Raw genomic sequence first — 21,970 nt, 5'->3', positions numbered from 1 at the left:
GTGTTTGGCTCTTCGCCTAATGTCATTCAGTTCTCCAAGGACCAGAGCAACACGTTAACCAAATGTGTTACCTCCTCCTAAGCTAATTTACTTCACGTACCGTGTATTCGCTGGTGGCGATTCTGCACCTCCAGCACAAGGACATCAGTTCCCTCTTGGGAGTTTTTGGTGGTGGAACCGCTCCGGACTGTTCTGAGTCTTCCGTCACCTAATTGTCAGATCGCCGTGGCACCAAGTGCACTGCTTTTAAAAGGAAGGAAAAGAGGTGATATGATTGGTCATGACGACGCCAGCCCCTACCACACCTACTGATAATGTATTCTTCCTAATCTCACCCCGATTCCAACTGCGTCGCAGGTGCGCGTCTTTGGTCACGACATCACCAAACATCTGTCCGCCGCCCGCCTTTGACTGAGTCATGCGACATTGATTCACGAAAATAGAACCCTTAGACCGCTGCTCATTTAATCTAGATTTGAGGCTTATGATTTTATAATTTGCTGCTCATGACCTATCTATCTAACTGGGTTATAAATTTATAATTTAGCGTTATAATTTATGACCTATCTGTCTTATAGTTTTCTGTCATATGGTTGCCGGCTGTGCTGCCATATCACACTGCCATTGCCACCACTGATCCCATCCCTGCTTTCTCTTTCTCTCTCTTTCTCCTTCTCTTTCTTTTCTTTCTTTTTCTCTCTCTCTTTTCTCTATCGTTTTATTTCTTTCTGTTTCATTGTGAATCACTCCCGCCCCATTTCTCTCACTCTTACTTTCTCGCACTTTCTCACTTTCTTTCTTTGCTTCCCTCTGGCTTTCTTCCTATGTCGCTGTGGCTTGTTTTTTATGACATTATCACCAGCCTGACGTGGGGTCAACCAAACCAAACTCCCGCCCATCCACCCTCTCCACCAATGGCGAGGCCAGCTCTGCCAAACGCCCCTCCCCCACCACAGCCTCAGCCAATAAAAAAAGTCCTGTAACCAAGGCGACCACTCCCACCGCCACTAAGCGGTCGCCAGGGGCAACCGGCTCCGCCAAGGCTGCCAAGGTGAGTATTACACACGCAAATAGATAGATAGATAGATAGATAGATAGATAGATAGATAGATAGATAGATAGATTTCTCACGATACGATTCGATACACGATATGCAGTTCATGATTCAATACAACCAATCAATACAAAAATATGATGTAATAGATAAAAGTTCAATGACAGCAAAGTCTGACTGTGCGGAATTATGTTTATTTCTGAGACAAATCTTTCTAGCAATGCCATTGGCTGCTAGAATGTAAACAACAACTTAAGAATTGACATTACAAAGTGCAAATAATATAATTTCAATGAAGAGCTTGTGAATTTGTGATGGGCAACTACAGCAGAATAAAATGGAGCTAATATCACGATTCATTTTTCTGCCCCACGATACGTATTGTCACATTTTTGTATCGCGATATATTGAATTTCGATATATTGTCCCATCCCTAATAGATAGATAGGTAGGTAGATAGATAGATAGATAGATAGATAGATAGATAGATAGATAGATAGATAGATTAAGACAAGTGTATTTTTACATAGAAATCTTGCCTAGTGAAGCTTTTAAAGCTAGTATGCCTACATGGTCCAATAGGAATTCACCATCCCAGACGGCTCTGCGGTCACAGTGACTTAATTACTTTGTTTTTGTTGGCTAGATCTGCTAATCTGATGGACCTTCCTCCTCTTCCCTCACCCAACCTCTTCCTCCTCCCCCTCCTGCCCTTTTTCACGCCTCTTTCTTCACCTCCCTCCCTCTTCTTGCTCTCTCTCCTTATTTCACGGTTACATGATCGGGCTTTCCTAGCACTGGAGAACAGAAAAACAGAGCCTTGTACACACAAACACACCAACGCAGGCAAACACAGACCCACTTGCAGACGTAGACTTAGACACACGCACACACACACACACTGCTTATCCCCCCTCTGGTGTGCTGTTTTCCAGACTCCGGAGAACGGTACGGCTGAGAAACGCCCACCTGTGCCAAAGGCCACCGCCACCCCCCGTGCGTCCGCCAATAAGGACGGCTCTGCGGCGAGCACTGCAAGCAAAACTGCTGGTATGTACGCACACACACACACACACACACACACACACGTACTGTAGGATGTCTGCTATTACATCAACGGTGTCTGTTTTTTCCTCTGTACCTGTTTGTTCTCGTTTGATGTGTGAATGCTACACTGCCCTACAAAGATAAATAGCAGTAACTGTTTTTTGTGTTTTTCAAAGGTCAGACATCAAAGGCTCAAGTTTAGATTTCATTAAAAAAAAATTTAAACAATATATATCACTTCCACTTCTATACCAAGAATACTTTTGTCAGGACAGGCGATGATGAAGATAATGAAGCCATTTTTCTCAGTTTCACTCTGACTTGCTCTTATGCAGTTACTGCCGTTTAGCTTTTTTAGGGCAATATAGTAGCAGACAGCATTTCCACTCATTGCATCGGCTGGGTCATAATGTTGCCAGTGCATCATGACCTCTACCATGGTACCTGAACTTTGCTACAGTAGCTGGCAAAGTGACTCATAATGCAAACTGGCACTGCTCCAGGCGGCGGGCTAACAAAATTTCAACCATATGCTCCCCTTCATCTGATTCAAGAGCCGGCTTTTGAAGACACCACATTAGTATTTTTATCCACACATCACAACAAGTATCTCATCTCTCTAGCAAGGGAACTATGACTCAGTATAAAACACAGTGTTAGTGGAACAGGTTTTCTGCTTTTTGTGCGCTGCATCTCAGCACCTTGGGGGAATATGATTCATTCACCCAATTCACTCTGATGTGTGTTATGTACTGCGGGGTGCATCTTTTTTTGTTTTGTTTTTTCAGTTCAATTGCATGACGGAGCTCCCTTGCTACATAGTTGGTGCAGAACTGTCAAGAAATAAAACAGGATTGAAGTTGTTCCCCCAACTGTGGACAGCTCAGTTGAAATCCATAATGCTTCTGCCACGTGATGGCAGCATTAGATCACAGCTTTATCAGCACATCACAGCCCTCTTACCTCTGTAAAAGGGGAAATGACTCAGCATGCATTCAGTCTGTGAGCAACACAATCAACAAGTCACCGGAAGTCCTTTCATTTCCCATAGAGCTGAGCAGCCAGGGAAACTCGGCCGATGTGTGGACAGTCAACAAGCCTGTCAGCCAAGAAAAGTTGTCCAGGGCTGAACACATCATAGGCCATCAGCAGCTAATCAGATTTCCACGCTTCCTTGTTCCTTACCGATGTGATTTTGTTTCATGAACAATAGTTCAGCCTGGCAAGTTCACAATAGATGAGCAGTTGATTATAGCCATTCAAAGCTTCCCAGTTCTCTCCAACTTTTATTTGAAAGAATAAAAGTCTCAAAAACGATGCTTGGAGAACAGTTGCATCCGTTGTTGTGGTCGTTGGTAAGCTTAAAAGTAATTTTGAGTTTGTTTCTCTTTATTTTCAATGAAAGCTACCTAATTAGCATTTGCCAGCTAGAGATGTTAACTTGTTTAAACAATGTAACGTTACGACAGGCAATACCAGAGCAGCAAAAACACATGATTTGCCTGTTCAAAACTTTGTAGCAGCAGACCACTACATAGATGCAATTGGAGCCTCTGGCCCCGCCCACAAACGGTCAAAATAGAGCGACACATCAACCAAGTTGCTCGCAGTCTGAACACACGGTCATAGTGTACACTAGTGCTGACTGCTAACCACAAGTTGCCCCAGGATCGAGGTTCATCAATGGTACAGCAATCTTCCAAAAAATGTCCGTGTTGGGGTCAGTTGATCCTACAATTTACCCCATCATGAAGTTCCTGGTGTGAACAAAAGCCGTAAGCCAGGGTCAAGCACGGAAGAGGTAACACACTTTCATGTAGAGTGAGCGACCCAATCGCAAGAGACTCAAGGGTAACGTATTTCCTTCTGCGACTTGCTCAAGCAAATGTCTGGAAGTTGGACGGACTCCAAGACAAGGGAGCTAAAAGCCATCCGAGCGGCAGACGAGATTAATAGCCACATTAATAATAGTAGGGGAACTGGCCACAGGAGCTCCTCATCCACCATTTCTCTAAAACAATCTAAAACAAACGTCTTCCGTCATGTACCTTAAAGGCACCAACCGGTCTTGCCTCACCTGTTCCGGACCGTCATGTCATGTGTGAACGCATTCTATGTGGAAATTTTACAGATAGTAGCTAATGGTGTGAACAGGGAAAACCACTAGCGCTGCCCGGAAAAGTTAACATGGCAATCTTATGGGTTCTATGTGTGAAAGGGGCTATAGTTAAACAAACTATGACATAGCAGAAGTATAGAAGTCGTGTATGGTACAGGTTCACAGTGTTATGCAGTATACTGTTATATGATTGATTGAGTCAAATAACTCATTTTATCTGTATCAGACTAGTGTAAACCTTCTGTGCTTTCTTCTCTACCACAGCTAACAAGAATGACAAGGCTGAGAACAAGACAGGAGAGGCCAAGAAACCCAGCACTCCCAAGACTACAGGTAACAACTATATGTGCACATACAGTCAATGGCAAATTCTGCCATACTTTGGTATTGTCTTTATGCTGTGTACTCTTGGAAGTCTGAAGTTTCTGGTCAAATGTGCTAAAAATACCAAAGAGACAACATCCTCTTTATGACAGGAGGCAACAGGGTTTATGGGAAATGTGGTCTTAATTTTGAGAAACACTAGCAACAACAAAACCACCGACTTCAGATAGTGGCTACCAATCATCTCCACCATGGTCTCATTTGTTTATGGGAGGTATCAACATTTATTTGGCAATGACATATTGATGTTTAAAAATGCTACACATAGCACCTTTAAAGGGGTAATAAGTAAGATTTTTACTGCCCCGTAACACAAAATGACTATAATATATTTGTGAGGGGTTGATGGGGTTCTCGGTCAATGCCAATGACTCAATGATTACTCATGTATCCCCTCTTTCCTTCTCTCTATCTTGTATGGACTGGACTTGTTCTTTTCTCTATGGAGTATAACTGGAAGTTTGTTTTTGTAAATTAGTAATGGTGTAATAACACTGCTGTCTCTCCCCAACGCCTCTCTTCTGTCTCTGTAGCCACCCGTCCTCGTCCTCGCCCGGCCTCCACCGCCACTCCCACCCCCCCGGCCGCCACCACTAACGGCGACGGTCACCGCCGCCGGACCATCACCAAACCCCCTGTGCCCAAGCAGACCCCCCTGGAGAAGAAGCCGCCGGTGCCCCGCGCTCCGCGAACCCCCCGGCCCATCAACGCCCCGACACCGGACCTGAAGAATGTCCGTTCCAAGATCGGATCCACTGACAACATGAAGTACCAGCCTGGTGGAGGAAAGGTAGGAATTATCAGGAAGTAAAAGCAATGTCTATAAATGATTCAAGCCTAGAGAGCAATGATGAAACCGTCAAGTTTCCTGGAATGTTATAGAATGCCGATGATTTGGTATTGGTTGTTGGTATTATCAACAGTTGGTACGTATCTCATAACTCTTGCAGCTTTCCTCTACATTGGGACCAGAGTGGCTCAAAGAATCAGTGAGTCTGCCCTTGAAAAGATAACACAGTGTAAAATCTCAACTTGTACAATGAATAGCAGCCTACTAGTCTGCTAACAAGTACTGTAGCCAGTTTGTGACAGTTCAGTGAATTGACGTGGTTCAAAAACGCCTTGACACTTGATTCGCACCTGCTCACAGAAATTTCTGATTTTGATCTCCCATACCAGAGAGGAGTTTGTTTACATTCTGCAAGCATCAGGCTACTGGATCCTGCTTTGTTGCATTGTAAAACAGATTATATATATTGAATTTCAATATATCGTCCCATCCCTACAGTTTGAATGATATATGAGAATATGTGAAGGTACCTGATGCAGGTCAGACGCAGATGTAGATGTGGATTTCATCAAGAATTTCAAATGTGTTCCTTAGATCCTGATACAGCTGTAAAAAAACAAAACAGTTGGTGTCTAGATTAGGGGCTCATGAATAAAAACAGCGGTAGATCATTAGACACTTTGTCATGGGGTCTGTCCCCGATGCACCGGATCCAGTCGGATTTGCGAGCCTCTACTGCGGTACTGTCAACATCTTCTACACACGTCTGCGCTATGTATAGCAGCGTAGGGTGGTGGAGCTGTGGTTAGCGTCAGGGGATTAGCTGGGGAGGGATGAAGGGGGGGATGGCATACTCTGTGAAAAAAAATGCTGGAATTAGCATTTCTAATTAACCGGAGACTTAAGGTATCTGAGAGAATATGACACCACCACCACCCCCCACCCCCCTAACAATCGCTTCGTTAAATGCAATTAAAAACAGCACTTTAGTCGACAAATAGAGTGCGATTCAACACCATACATCAGGTATGACTCAGAAACACCTCACCTCTACCGCAGACGCACTCTTTTCAGAGGTCATTACCATTACAGGCTTATTAAAGAGAGGACAGCCATGTAATTCTTTGTGTTTACTCGTCTACCTTTGTTTCTGTCTATCCATCCGCCGCCCCGACTCTTATCTTTCTTCCGCTTCTCTCTATCTCCCTCTCTCTTTTAATTCAGTTCAAAGTGTCACATTCTTCAACGTTCTTTCTCACTGTCTCTCCATCCTCGCTCTACCATCCTGTTGGCTGCACCTGTCTTGCAGTATCTCACAGCCAGCCACTAGCTGCTGTAACACACACACACTGTCACTTTGAAAAACGGTGAAAATCGTCCGTAGCCGGCATGCCGTCTTTATTCCAGTCATAACGCTGCACAGCCTGGCACGGATTGACATGGCTGACACACCTGGATGTGTTTGTCCTTGTTCCCCGTTCCTTCATAGTTTGTGACAGTGTGACTCGGGGAAAAGTTTACGTGTCAGTTTGAATCACAAGCATATGCTCTCCGTCTGCCCTGCCATTTCTCATAGAGTAATGGCTCAATCACGTTCTTTCTTTCTTTCTTTCTTTCTTTCTTTCTTTCTTTCTTTCTTTCTTTCGGTCTTTCTTTCTTTCTTTCTTTCTTTCTTTCTTTTACTTGGTGCATTATCCATTCTTCCCATTCTTTTATGTCATTTTCTTACCTTTGTATGGTGTGTTTTATGTTGGTCTATTTTAGGTAGTAAAAGCTGACTCACGTCTTGTCCTTTTTGCGCAGTTCAGTCGTATCCGCCCTAAAGTCTGCAGCTCCTTTCTTCTCCTCAAACTATCTCCACTGCTATTTGGAGATGTACACATGAGCGAGAGGTGCAGATATAGCACCTATAGACCTCTTTCTATACGCTGAAATCGACAGATTTCTTTTCATATTTGCCACATTCATCCCTACACCTTCCATAACCTGCTTCCCTGCTTGGTCACACTGGATACGCTCCTTTAGCAGGCCGGCATACACCAGAGGCAGGCTGGGTAGGCAATTGTCATGTCCAGCACAAACACCAGATCACCCCCTTTATTTATGCAGAGAAGATGAACTGAGCATACATGATTTTTTTCAGCCATGTCCTGCTTCACATTCATATAGTTGCACATATCAGTCTTCTACTGGTGGCCACTGGGAGCTGCCAGTAAAACCAGCAATGTGTACCATTAGGCATGATCACATGGCCAATAAAAACCTAAACACAGCAGGGTAGGAACTCTTGACGCCATTCCATAACTTTATATTTTACCATGGCTTGGACTGGAGTCAGACTTGGGTCACATTATAATTGCTTGAGACTTGACTTGATGCATGAAGAGAAGACTTGAGACTTGACTTGACTTGGGTTCTGGTGACTTGGGACTTGACTCTGACTTGTACTTTGATGACTTGAAAAGGTTTCTAAAGTCTTGACTTGAGATCTTGTGTTTGTGTAAATGACTTAGATTGAAAGTGATGAGATTTGTTCCAGCAGACGACTGAATTTAAATTCTGTTTTCTGAATTTGTATGGAATGATTGAATTTATTGAAGTTGAAACTGATTATAGAAATCAAACTCATGATGCTCTTACCCACTTTTTATGCTATTAAAACCATATGCAAAGTCCTAGATATTTAGTTTTATCTCAATTATTAAATTGATACTTGACGTGACTAGACTTGAGACTTGACATTAATGACTTGGGACTTGAACAAAGTTGGCTTGGTCACACCTCTATATTTTACACAGCAGCAGAGCAGCCAGCAGGTGTTGTTACAGTCAGACTTTCTCCTTGGCAGCATCACACTGTCAATTACTGGGGACAGTTCACTTTTTCCAGGCAGATCTGCCATGTTTTCTGGTTACAGGTATGCTGTTGCCAGGTCGTCGGCAAATCTTTTCCCTTCCATTTCAAAGACAAGCTCCTTCCTCACCACTCGTCATGTCTGTACGAAAAGGAGTGCACCCGCTGACACACACACACACACACGCACACACACACACACACACACACACACACACACACACATATCACCGTCCTGAATCACTATTGGTGGTCCTGACTCATTCTCTCTCCAGTGTTGTGATATTGGATTGGTTTATCTATTATGTATTCTAATGTATTCAACACAAGCTCATTGGTCTAACAACCTTTCCATCCCTCAAGATTTATGAATTTGACTGGTGTGTTTTTCTGAACTGCGCACCCCAGTATGGTGACGTTTGATTGGTCCAACTAATTGTAACCTAATTATCATGTTTCCTCCTTGGTGGTTTGTGGTTGCCTAATAATTCTCTCACTGTCCATTATCCTGATATTTGTTTGGCTCTTGTCATCAACGCAGTATATATTTTATTGGTGCTAATTAATTGTCTGGTTCATATGCACCAACATCACAACCCATATGTCTCTGTGTTTGTACATTTGATTGGTGGTTCTAACATATATACCCTGTTTATTATCCTTCCATTTGCATCTTTACATCTGATATTTGCTCCTACTAATACTATACCCAGCGTCTCTCAATGTGATTGGTGAAAAATGATGCATACACCCCAAGATCCTTTCAGTTGATTTAGCATAATGCTCCGTACATCTCAGTGTGCTTCTTTTTGATTGGTTAAAATGACCCATACAATCATATGCTTCCCTTTTGATTGGTTGTAATGATCCATAGCTTCATCTGATTGGTCCTGCTGCTAACCCACATATCCAGTCTCCTTCCATTTGATTGGTTCCCATGTTCCCATGCCCCCACCCTCACCCCCTCGTGTTGTGGCGTGTGGTTGATTGGAGGTTGTATTGACCTTGGGGTGATTGTCTCCCCAGGTCTCCTCCACCCAGAACAACAAGACATCCGACCCCTCCACCCCCGCCGCCAAGGCCAGAGTGAGTCCCTACCATCTGCACCCTCGCACCTCACACACCGACACATCCACCCACCTTCTCTCTGCATTCACCCATACAGCACCCTTTCCACATCCACCCAGCATATAGAACACCCTCCCTTCTATACTTGGGGGAGGGTTGGCGGTTTTGTCAAAACAAATCCTGTCCCTATAACTTTAAAGGTGATGATACACAGGCAAATCTTTAGGCAAATTTGGGGCAAAAGTTTCCAGCAATTGACAGTTGGAGGAGTGAAAATGGATGAAATAACAGATACTGCTACCATCACTGTTATCTTGGCCTCCTCTTTTCTACTGAAAATGTAATCATTTTATCATTTTATCAAGGTTATCCACTGGACTTTCATAACGTGTATTATAGGCTACCTAGCTAGCTAGCTAGCTTGCTAGATTAAATGTTATCTAAAAATAATCTAAAAAGAATCACAGCTAATACCTCCTAGCTGTGTTTACTATTTAGTAGCAGTTGAACCATTCTGAAAATATTTTAGGCTGAGGACAGGTCAACTGACCAATTTTCTTGTCTCTGATTGGTTGATGTTTAAACCTTGCCAGCAAACCATGCTCTATTTGAAACTGCTACATTGTTTTCAGTGAGAAAATATTTCCAGCAAAATTTGCCAGCACAACAATGGATTTATCTGTGCTTTTTGCAATAATTTACCTTCCCTGGTGTTCATACCTGAACACCAGCCTGCGTGTAAAAGTTTTGGAGTTGTTGAATGAATACATTAAGCAGTAGGATGGTTGTGTGATACGACTGGTAAATCTCTCAACATTCCAGTTAAAAGCCCTTAAACAGGCTGCCAAGGCCAGTGTGAATCTTGAACTTGTACACACATCCGCCTATAAACCGTTATCCACTAATGCATAGTCATAAATAATAATCATAAAAATAACTTTATTGTATGACACTATTTTCTAAAAGCAAAGTTTACAAGCTGCTTCACAATCAAGGCAAATAAAAGACACAAAAAACAAGGTTACACAAAAATAGGACAGTGGCAATAAAACAGGGTAAGATTATACCAACGAGACACTTTCTCATCTCTACATCCATCTTACTCATATATTTATACACAGCTCAAAACAACATGACATCAGGCTCCATCCTCACCACCAAGGCCAGAGTGAGACCACATCACCTACACTATACTCTATACATGATTCATTATCCACCAAGCCTACACCCTTATACATCAACCCCAATACCTTTATACACAATTCTGTGCCTATTAACACCCTCACCTACACCTCACATACATCCACCTTTATCCCATTATAAATCAGAGTGGACAGGGCGGAGTTAGTCCCTACCATCCACAATGTAATACACCAACACACATGTAAATGATATTTAAATCTCATTATTTTGCACACGTAATATTTATTTATCGGCAAGGCCATGCAAATCGAGATCGGCCATTCAGTATGTCATCGTCATTGTTGTCATCGTTGCAAGACACAGGCATCGTCATCAGCAAGTCAGGCCAGCAAGACAGAGGGTTTTCCATCCTAGAATCTCAGATCACATCAGAGATCGCTACAATTATTAAGGCTGCTTTTGGGCATAAGGGTGCCAGCCTTGGTGGATAAAAGCTGAAGCATGCAATTTGCGCTTATAAGTGGTGAGGAAGGGGGCTATTTGCTTGCGCAGTGCTCATTTTGACGGCTTGTTTGCGCCACAGCTTCATTTGCATACATTTCTCGGTGAATAAGAAAAAAAACGCAAGCAACTGAGGCACAAAAAAATGCATAACTTGCACTCACAACACAATCTTAGTTCATCTGGACCTGAGTCCCTACCATCTACCTATATAATATGCACCTCCATGTTAATATATCTACAAGCTTATACCTATAAACAACACCTTTATCAGTAAGGAGTCCCCATCTTTTACACCTTCACCTACACCCTATTGCTCCTAGAGATGAACACACTCAGTATTCTCACCTTGTACCTGTTGGCACTACAAAGTGATCCATTTTTTTTACTTTTAAACACTCAATTTGATATTTCAAATAGACAAATATTTTAAGAGCTAACATAACATAAGCTAACATCATGACTGCCCATCAAAACTACAAAAAAAAGATGTTCATAAAAATTCATTACTTGAATGGGAATCTATGAGAGGGGATGTGCGACTACATCACTGGTATGTTTTTCAAGCTTAGCCCTACCTCTACTCATACACATATACATCGGTCCATATAAGGTCTAAAGCAGATCAGCTAAAGTACATCATTATACTCCACCCAGGCTGTCCAAGGTCAACTGAATCCTTGCCATCTGTACCCATTTACATTTATCCCTTGATACACTATTGAGCTTTATGTACAGTATGTTATATGCATCCACCCAAACTACAATCTTCTACACCATTATCATCATCTACACCTGTATATCTACCCACATTTTCCACAAGTACGGAGACAGTAAAGGGACAACAGGCTGATATGCTTTTGACAGTTTGAGTATTACTTGGGTCTTTTGCTTCACTTGTAATAATGCAGGGAAAAGATTTTATGCTTCCTTCAGTTTCCCTGAAATAGCATTCCTCATTAAAATCAAAGAGACACAGCACCACAAACTTGCAGGTACTCTAGTTGTGCTGCTTGAATTCAATAAGGATTACTTACAATGTTGTACAGAGAGAAAAATAACGAGAGAAACCTGGACTGCTGCTGTGTCAGTGTGTGTGTGTGAGTGCATGTGTGCGTGTGTGTGTGTGCGTGTGCGTGTGTGTGTGTGTGTGTGTGTGTGTGCACTAACAGCTCAGTGAGTCATCCCTTGTTGGTGCCACCTGCGTCATCATGCCATTTTCAGCTTGGAGAGAGAGACTGAGACAGAGAGAGGGTGGTGGGGGGGGGGGGGGGGTGTCTGGCGATCGCTGCAGGGCTTTTGAAAATATAGGCAGGGAGGCAATGGAACTGATATCACAACACAACACACTGGGAATGGGTGATGTCATGCAGGAGAGGGGCGGTGGGCGGGGTGAGGGGTGGGGGTAGGATCCTCTTTGAGTCCTCGGTGTTGGAACTGCATTTGTTTTTGGAAGATTGGCCCATTGGTCAATTTACCCGTTAGGTGTTGAGAACATAGATGCCAAAATCGTCCACGTCTCTAGAAGATCATTGGCTCCAGTGCTATCACTTTAGCATACACGCATACACTATGTTGAGTGATAGTAGGCTCCATGCTAACACTTTAGCATGCACTATTTGTAGGCTCCATGCTAACACTTTAGCATACACTATGTCGAGTCATAGTAGACTCCATGCTAACACTTTAGCATGTACAATATGTTGAGTGATAGTAGGCTCCACGCTAACACTTTACCATACACTATGTTAAGTGATAGTAGGCTCCACGCTAACACTTTACCATACACTATGTTAAGTGATAGTAGGCTCCACGCTAACACTTTACCATACACTATGTTAAGTGATAGAAGGCTCCACACTAACACTTTAGCATACACTATGTTGAGTGATAGAAGGCGACATTTAAAGTAAGAAAATGAGAACTTGTAGCAGCTCTAAAAATAAATGGCAAGTAATCTTAAATATATACGGCTAAGTCTGAACATTTTGTGTACGAGATTGGTAAAATTTGCATGAAATATGATGCAGAAATAATATAGACTAGGCAACTGTTTTGAACTACCAGGGACTACTTTTCTGTTTCTATAGGACGTGAATGTGGTGGACAACGGGAGACTGTACAGCTAAAAATCTCTGCGCAGTGGATGAATACCTGCTCGCCTGAAATAGATCCAAAAATAAACATGGTTACATCAGCTTTATTGAGTTGATGGCATTTCATTTCTAAAATTTATGAATCTACAGGCCACATAATAAAAACCACAAAAAAAGACTGTATTACTCATAGGTCAGATGTCTTACTTTAGATAATGCTAGTCACCTACTATAACTCAGCATAGTGTATCCTAAAGTGTTAGCATGGAGCACTGGAGCCAGTGATCTACCAGGGACACATGGATGATTTGTTTGGACCTGGGTGCACAGTACACTGTGGGACAGGCTGGCAGGGCAAGACATTACTCCAACAGGCTGATATGCTTTATGCACGTGGTCCATTTGAAGTATCTAAAACGAACATCTCATATCTTTTATTTTCCCTTAGTCATTTCGGCATTTGCTTCTATGCTTAGAACATGAGATTTGCACAAAACCACTGACCATCTAATGCAATATTCTGTTGCATCTGTCTCTCTTCTAGTGTTTGTCCTGTGCTTTTTTTCTTCTAGCATTAATTAGTGCTGTTCTTTGGAAGAGATCTGTGATTATTAAGGGTCCTCATGTTTTGGGGGCTCATCTTTTTTTCTTTAGAATTCTCTAACTTTTACTTTAACATGCCATGAGCTGTGCTTTTATGTAAAAGTAGAATTCTTTAATAATGTCCCAATTTAATAATGTCCCAAAACCATTTTTGCCAGCCTTGCTCATGTGGCTGTAAAAAATCAGAGTATTGTTTCAATTGAAAAGCCATAAATGCAATCATTATGCAATCACTATGAGGAAATATTTGACCTCTACACATTTTAATGACAGTAACTTCCACTGCTCTGTTTCCTGTTAACCTAAGCTGGCAGCTGATCTGCTTTTCTCTGCTACTCTCTTGTCTATCTGTCTGCCTCTTACATCTGCCTGCTTGCCTCTTTTCTTTCTTTCTTTCTTTCTTTCTTTCTTTCTTTCTTTCTCTCTTTCTGTCCCTCTGTCTTTCTCTCTTTCTCTATTTCTCATCTGTGTGTCCGCCTGCCTGTCTCTAGGTTCAGATAGTGCACAAAAAGCTGGACTTCAGCCATGTCACGTCTCGCTGTGGCTCCAAGGACAATATCAAACATGTCCCTGGAGGAGGCAATGTAAGTACTGCTGGAGCTGGAGACAGACATCTGGTTAGGGTGGATGCATACAACAAGATTGTACCCTAATTCAGCTGCAGTTAGGCAATCCTGCTCAAGTATAGATCTGATCATTCCACGGCTATATATAAACAGGGAGAAATCATAAGGAATCCCATGGAATGAACCTGATTTGGCTGATTTACACAGGGACAGAAGACAATTCTTAAGCACACAGATCTCATCTTTTCTTGACTGTTTAAACAGTGTAGAAAGGGCAACAGGCAACATTCTACACTCTTTATCCTTGTTTAGACACACATGAGAAGATCTGACATTTGTTACAAAGAGCTAGAAATCAAATCAATTTGATTTAGAATCAGTTTTCTGTGCCTGCATAAATCTTGTGTTAGCCCTGATTAGGCCACCGAAAATCTCATTTTCAGTTTTTTTCTTGGAGAACCCAACCTTAACAGTTGGATGGAATGGAAACTTTGGTGCTTAACTGGTTCAAGAAATCTGGTAGTGTCCGTCCATCAGGGTGGAGATCAATTCGATTTCAATTGAAAACATTCAGGAAGCGAAAAAAAACCTTTGCATGAGAAGGTTATTATATCCAATATGCTATGAAGTAACTTAATAGGGATGTGCTATAATTAGCAAATTAATTACTGTCTGTATTTGCATTTTGGATTAATTGAACTTAAACTGAACTGACCCCACCCTCCCAGATGTTGTTCCCATCTGCTCTAACCACCTGCTGCATCATATTCCAGCTATGGGTTGCTCTCACTATCACCATTTTGCTTCTTCACATGAATTAAACCAAATGCAAAACGTATACTGAAAATGGCTGTACATTGAAGCTATGGTACCAAGTGAAAGCAAAGGATTGATCAGAAAAAGATACTTATTGTTCCTTTGAATTACACTGTACAGTTTCAATGCTTAAGAAACATGCTCAAACTGGATTCACACAGGCACAAAATGCAATAATTGTACCATACTGTATGTGGAACAGCCCTTATGAAGCCCCTATAAGGTACTAAGACAACAGAAAAATAATATACAAATATCACAGGAATAGATACCATATGAGATAAAACATACCAACAATACAACAGTACAATCAGGTCACTATAAACCTGCTAAAAAGTCACTATTTAGGACCACAGACGAAGCACTGTTAGGAACAACGTGAAGCAGCCCCAAGTGAATTATTGCTTTTAGAAAATAGTGGTAACAGACCAATGTAATAAAAATTGAATGCAAATGTTCAAGAAATATTTTCTTTTTTTAACCAGCACTAATTAAATATTTTCTCACCTGGCAATGAAGTCCTTGAACAGTAGCTAAACAACACATAAGCTGGTTTTCAGTTAGTGCATTAATATTTAAATCAACTGATATGCGGTGTGATATATGTGTTTATTGGGTATTTTATACTGGGACTTCCAGTATGACTCAGCGAATCAGAACTGAGGACCAGAACTATCTGTGTCATAGTAATGTGATTGATCACCTCAGCTGGGTTCAAGGTTCAGAATTAAAGATGTTGACAGGAATTTCTACTTGTTCTAATTCTGAGATCAAAATTGATTATTTTTATGAGTGAATCCCTTGTCGATTCTAGAGCTGGGTGCAACTATTAACATATCGATAAAAGGCGTGTGTCATTTTATAAATAATGCTTACTTTGGCTAGTAGTTGCAAATAACTATAGACAAGTAAATAATGAATTTATAAAAGAGATACACCTACAGAGTGTATGTGAGTCATTTCAACATTTGACTGTCTGAATACACAATCTCATCTGTCCCACGCGTAAAACACTGTATGGACAGCCTCGTCATTTTTGTGTCTTGGTGTGATATGTAAATGCTGCACAATCACCAATGTAAGAAGAAGAAGAAGAAGAAGAATATAACCTCAATTTATTTTGGACAATACAGAGTTAGAATGTGCTTTACAAACAAATGAAAAGTAAAAGCCAATAAGCAATAAAAGGACTGCAGAGGAATAAAAGAGACAGTCATTGAGAATAAAACAGGTCAAAGAAAATGTATCATGTTGTTGTGTACTTCATTCTCCTACATACTCCACTGCGTATTGTACAAATTTCATCCTCTGCATAATAATGAACGACGATGGTTTTCTGAACAGGCAGGAGTGGACGTTGAAGTTTGGATGCATTGTACCATGAGAAGGGGATGAAAGCAGGAGACTCCCATCTATATGTGGCATCTTTATGAATTAGTGAAGCATGAGGAGACTACATTGTGATCTTGCCTCTTACCCAGGTGCAGATCCTGAATAAGAAGGTCGATCTGAGCAAGGTGACGTCCAAATGTGGCTCCAAGGACAACATCAAACACAAGCCAGGTCAGACTGGAAACAGCTGTGTTCTGTTCTCCTCTGTTCAAGCCTAGTTAACACCATTCTATTCTATTCCGATATTAACCTCCTTCCCTTTGCCCCAGGTGGTGGTGACGTGAAGATCGAGTCCCATAAGGTGAACGTCAAGGCTAAGTCTAAGATCGGATCAATGGACAACGTTGGGATGGAGACGGACAACGGACAAGCCAATGGACACAAGGTCAAGGTTGAACACAGTCAATAATATACAAGTGGGACATTAACCCACAGTGTACCACTCTGAGAATGCTGACTCATTGTGCTGTGACAGGCTTACACCACTAGATGGTGTGGTAGCATGAGAGTGTACTATATAAAACCCTTGTCTGCTCTGTATGTGTGTGTGTGTGTGTGTGTGTGTGTGTGTGTGTGTGTGTGTGTCTTCACAATTGTATGCCTGCCTGTGTGTGTGTGTGTGTGTGTGTCTGTGTATTTGTATGTGTGTGTCCCTGTCTGTGTCTGTCTACAGGAGGAGAAGGCAGAGGGGAAGACATCGTCACCCCCAAGCGGGGCTCCGACGACAGGACCAGCAAGCGTTGCCGCGGCAACCGCACCAGGAAGTGTTGCCAAGGAGAACGGGGTGAAGGAGGCCACACCTACTCCGTTTGGGGGGGACGGACTGAGGGAGCCCCTTAGCATGGACAAACGCATCCCTGAGACAAGTCAGTGTCCACACACACACACACACACACACACACACGCACTTTTGATGCCATTTTACCTCGAGGGAATTAATCTACTGTGTGTGCATTTTCATTTGCACATTTTATAGGCATATAATATCCATAATAAAAGAGAAAACAGTAAATAAGTAGATACTATGGGTGTGTGTGTGTGTGTGTGTGTGGGTGGGTGTGTGTGTGTGTGTGTGTGCGCCCATCCTCTACTGCTTGCACTATTAACACCACTGGCATGATACATTCAAAACAATGTAATCATTTTTTTTGCAGATTCATCTTGTGTCACGTTGTACAATTAGATAAGAGGTAAAAGAACATGTGATGACCATATATATTAGAGGAATGGGGAAATTGTGTGTGTGTGTGTGTGTGTGTGTGTTAGCTTGATGGTGAAAATTGCAGACACTTTTCTACTAGTGGAAATTGGACAGCGGACTTCTGCCACCCTGTGGTTGCCTAATTCAATCTAATGGATTGCTGGCTGTGGTTATAATATAATAAAAAACAATAATGTTTTATTAATTTGTTCATAAATCATAAGAACCGGCCCCGGACAGTAAAAGCCTATTACCCACAGACCATCTGGCTGGTAAAATTTCCACTCCAGAAATTTCCACTCTGATGCAAGTCAGGGCCTACCATCAATTGTCTCCCCCTTTTTCATCCTTTTTCTCTCACCTCTCTCCCTCTTTTTCTGTTCATTTTACTCTCTCCTCCCTTCCCTCCCTCTTTCTTGTCCCCTCCACAGATTGAGTCCCAGTGGCATGTCGATTTTGGCAGGAAATGCACGGCGCTCGCCCACCTGCCAATCAACCAACCAACCAACCACGGCGCAGTCACCTCCCTCTGGCCCTGCCCTTCATCTCGCCCACCGCAGCACCGAACTGACCAATCGCCTCTCAGTGTTTCTCTGGGGTCCGCCTGCCAGCTTCCTGCTAACCAACCCTGACCTTTTTGACCTCTTGACGACCTTTGATTGACCTTTGACCCTGCCTACCGCAGAGCAGAGCACTTCCTGTTTGTCCGTGTTTCTCTGTGTGTGGGGTTCCACCAGCTTTTCTTCTGCGAGCGTCCCCGGTTCCCGCTGGCTCCAAAGCCCTGAAACCCAAACCCGAACCCTAACGACCCCACCACAGTCCCCCCACTAGCGTAGTCAAGGGTATATGGAGGTATGCGAAGCGTTCTCTCTGGGGTAAATAGAGTATTCCCACCTGTTAGCTTAATTACTGAGGAACATATAACCAGCCTCCCAGAGGTTGAACCCTGGCCTTGGTCCCAGTTCTAGGCCTTCACGATTTGGCCCAGAACCTCTTCTATCTTCCAGCCTTCTTCCCAGGCCCTACCCTTATTACCTATGCTAACCCTACCTTTAGCCCTATCTCCATTCAAAGTCCATTTCCACTTAGCCCCAGACCACACGAACCAGCTGAGGGCTAGCTACTTAGATAGCCAGCTGGGCTGACCGATAAAGGCCCGAACAGAACAAGGACTTTCGGCTTTAAATCAGCACATTCCAGCCAGCAACTATGTCCAAATATATCTACTGTACTACACAATGCCTCTTTTTGGTTATTCTATAGCTCACTTATCAAACTTTATCTCCTTTTGTTACTTCTCTTAGCATCATTACGGCATTTTGTTTCTTCCATATCGATTATAATACACAGTATCTCTAATATTCTGATGCTCACAGCTAGCAGTAATTGGCACAGAGGACGAGGGCTCATCTAGAGTTGAGTGGAAAAGATTGGAGGTGATTGGAAGTAGATCTGAAGAGAGAGTTCAAAATCATTACAGAGGAAAGCTTCCAGGATTTCAGTGTATTTAGGGCAGTGAGATGCTCTAACAAATGGCTACAAGTCAGTCAACTTGTCACTCAACAACTACAGTCTTAGAAAGATCATAGTATGATGTGGTCAGTAAGAGGGCTAAGATCATCACTATGGTAAACTTTGAGAAAGCTGGGAGCAAAGTCATTGTAGGAAGCTCTATTGCTGGCTCCAAAAGCATTTGACATTGAACACAATTGTCTGAAGGCAAGTGTTTGAAGTTGGCTCACAGCATTTGACCTCGAAGCAGCAAATATGACTTCAACCTGAACGATCGGTCTTAAACAGGAGTATTCAACCGTTTGACAGGAGTGTTTAACCTTGGATTGAACCTGCTAGCTGGTGCAGCTGTTGTTCAAGTGACATCAAAGCATAGTAAAGCTAGTACCAAAAATATAGCTGCCCATAGACTGCTGTATAATTCACTATATCACAATAACATGATAGTGAAATGCCGAAACCTTTGTTGTTAATCAGGGTATGCACAGGTTTATGGAGTATACCACCACTTTCTGGGCATATATAGTGTACTTAACCGCTGTTCACACCCGGCTGGTGAAGATTCAGATCAGCCTTGGTCACATGGTTTTAGCACAGATTCACAAACTTCAGCGTGTTTGTAAGCACGCCAGCCCAGTTCAGCCTGGTTCAGTTTGGTTTGGGTTGAGCAAAGTTTAAAATTAAAAAAAAAAAAACTCCAAAGTGACAGACCTAATCCAATATAAAACTGATTAAGGAGTAACTAAACCAAACCCAAATATGTGTAAAGCCTGACATCTATTGGTAAAATGCATGCTACTGAAAGTGCCATCTGCTATTGGCTGATCTTTGGTGCCAGGTGATGTGACCTTCTGTAGAGTACAACAGGTGGTGACATCACCTAGCACCAAAGATCAGCTAATAGCAGATGGCCATTTCAGTAGCATGCTTTTTACTATTAGATGTCAGGCTTTACACAGATTTGGGTTTGGGGTTTAGTTACTCTTTAACCCTTACCTTTTCTAACTGAACTCTACATGAGCCCATATCTTTAAGCCTAAATTTCCAAAGGGCACCTAACCCAAGTCTCCAACTCAAACCTTTTGTATTACATACGTATTTGGGGCCCCTAAGGATCTTAAGCCGTGGGGACTAATTTCCACTCTATAGCCCCATGATTAATTCTTTAGCTTTATACTTAACTTTCTCAATAAGCCGATATTTCCGCCAGGCATTCAACCCTGTTCTCCCACAGTGTCTAATTATTTGGGGCATCAAACCAAAACCACTGTGTATCTTATGTGTTTTGGGGTCAAGCCCCACTTTTAGCCCTACTGTATCTTCATAGCATTGACCCCAAACCCCCATGTATCTTTCAGAGTGAATCTGACTCTTATACCCCGTCAACAAACTCCCCTATGAGGGACCCCAGCAGTCACCCTGAGCTGTAGCTAGCATATGCAGTCCACCAGGTGTGGCTATTAGAGACAGACAGGCAGCACCCTTCTTCTCTAGCGCATGTGGCACTTCCTGGTCATGTGGTTCACCCCAGTGGACAGGGGGGCGGGGCTACAGAGCCACGCCCTCTCCTTTAAGTCCTCCTACTAGCCAATACGTCTTAGATTTCCATCTGTAAAACGTGGTTACTTTATTCACACACACACATATACAAGCACACACACAAGCACAGATATATATACATGTAAGCACACACGCTTGCTTGTGCGCAGGCACATACACACACAGAGACATACACACAAACACACACACACACAAAACAGAAATCAGCACTCTACAATAAAAAAAAAACAGTATGCTGTTCATAAAAGCATTTCTCTCTGTTCTAGAACGAAACCCACTCTGTATTGTGTTTTGATGGTCTATGCTGATAGTGTTAAAAACGATGACGAGCTGTGTCGTTGTGTTGTTCCCATCATAGTCATCGTCAGACATCTTCATCATAGGCTCACCTCATCCCGCCTTCTCCCTGTCCATTTCCTCTTGCCGTGTTTCACTACAGCTCTCAGACAGCAATACAGTGATCTTAGCTGGTAACGCCTCCTGTTACAAATGCATACACATGAACTACAGACAGACAGAGAGCGATAGGACAGAGAGCGACCGCGGGAGTTTAATCGAGAGGCAAATTCAGTTGCAGGAAGTAATCGCATAAAGTAATCTTACATTTATGGCAAGTTGGAGCTTGGAAATTTCCGTTTAATGAGCTTGGAACCTTGAACTCATTTGCATTCATGATGTGCAGTAGGCTATGATTGGTCGCTACAAGCTATTACTGGCGCAACTATCAAGGAACTTGAGGTGACCACTGCACAACAACAGAGGTAGATGACAAATTTATAGTTTGTGTCTCTGGTATATTTTACCCTACATTATTAGTGTAAATAGAAGAATATAGCACACAAAAAAGCAATCTTTTAAAGTCTAGCTACAAATGCCTAATTGTGTTTTTTGTTAGTGTGACGTCAAAAATTCTGAAAAAGTTCTCAAAAATTGTCTTAAGTTCAGTCAGTTATTCGGTTATTTCACTGATTTGGAGAAACTGCCCTGTTCCAACTTGCCATGAATGTAGCCTAATTTGAGCACAGTAGAACCAGCAGTGGTCTGCTAGTGGTCAAACAGAGCTGGGACTGACCAGTGGTATTTGAAGTTAAGTGAACGAATCTGTCCTTGTAAAACGGAGATCCACATTGAAAGGAAAGGAAAAGAAAATTCAAATCGAAGGTTGAGAAGAAAAAAGTCTTAATCGAAGTCATAAGGGAACAATATCTTGCTTAATTATTAAAGTATTTAAGTATTAACTATTAAATGTCTTAAATATGATTTGA

The 21,970-nt window shown here is 42.3% G+C and overlaps 1 protein-coding gene across 1 annotated transcript in view; it reads left to right on the top strand.

Moving 5' to 3' along the window:
* Positions 1 to 18,438, top strand: part of LOC139917817 (uncharacterized) — a 74,643-nt gene extending 56,205 nt beyond the window's left edge. The window contains exons 10-19 of the mRNA XM_071907016.2: positions 863 to 1,051; positions 1,990 to 2,104; positions 4,485 to 4,553; positions 5,138 to 5,394; positions 9,274 to 9,333; positions 14,150 to 14,242; positions 16,522 to 16,603; positions 16,702 to 16,817; positions 17,106 to 17,298; positions 18,371 to 18,438. Of these exons, the coding sequence (XP_071763117.2) occupies positions 863 to 1,051; positions 1,990 to 2,104; positions 4,485 to 4,553; positions 5,138 to 5,394; positions 9,274 to 9,333; positions 14,150 to 14,242; positions 16,522 to 16,603; positions 16,702 to 16,817; positions 17,106 to 17,298; positions 18,371 to 18,438 (1,242 nt within the window). The remainder of the gene's footprint in view (positions 1 to 862; positions 1,052 to 1,989; positions 2,105 to 4,484; positions 4,554 to 5,137; positions 5,395 to 9,273; positions 9,334 to 14,149; positions 14,243 to 16,521; positions 16,604 to 16,701; positions 16,818 to 17,105; positions 17,299 to 18,370) is intronic.
* The last annotated feature ends 3,532 nt before the right edge of the window (positions 18,439 to 21,970 follow it).

This window comes from Centroberyx gerrardi, chromosome 13 (genome assembly GCF_048128805.1).
Source record: "Centroberyx gerrardi isolate f3 chromosome 13, fCenGer3.hap1.cur.20231027, whole genome shotgun sequence".
Taxonomy (NCBI): Eukaryota; Metazoa; Chordata; class Actinopteri; order Beryciformes; family Berycidae; genus Centroberyx; species Centroberyx gerrardi.
The sequence above is the reverse complement of the archived record's forward strand: the minus strand, read 5'-3'. Positions and strand labels throughout refer to the sequence as shown.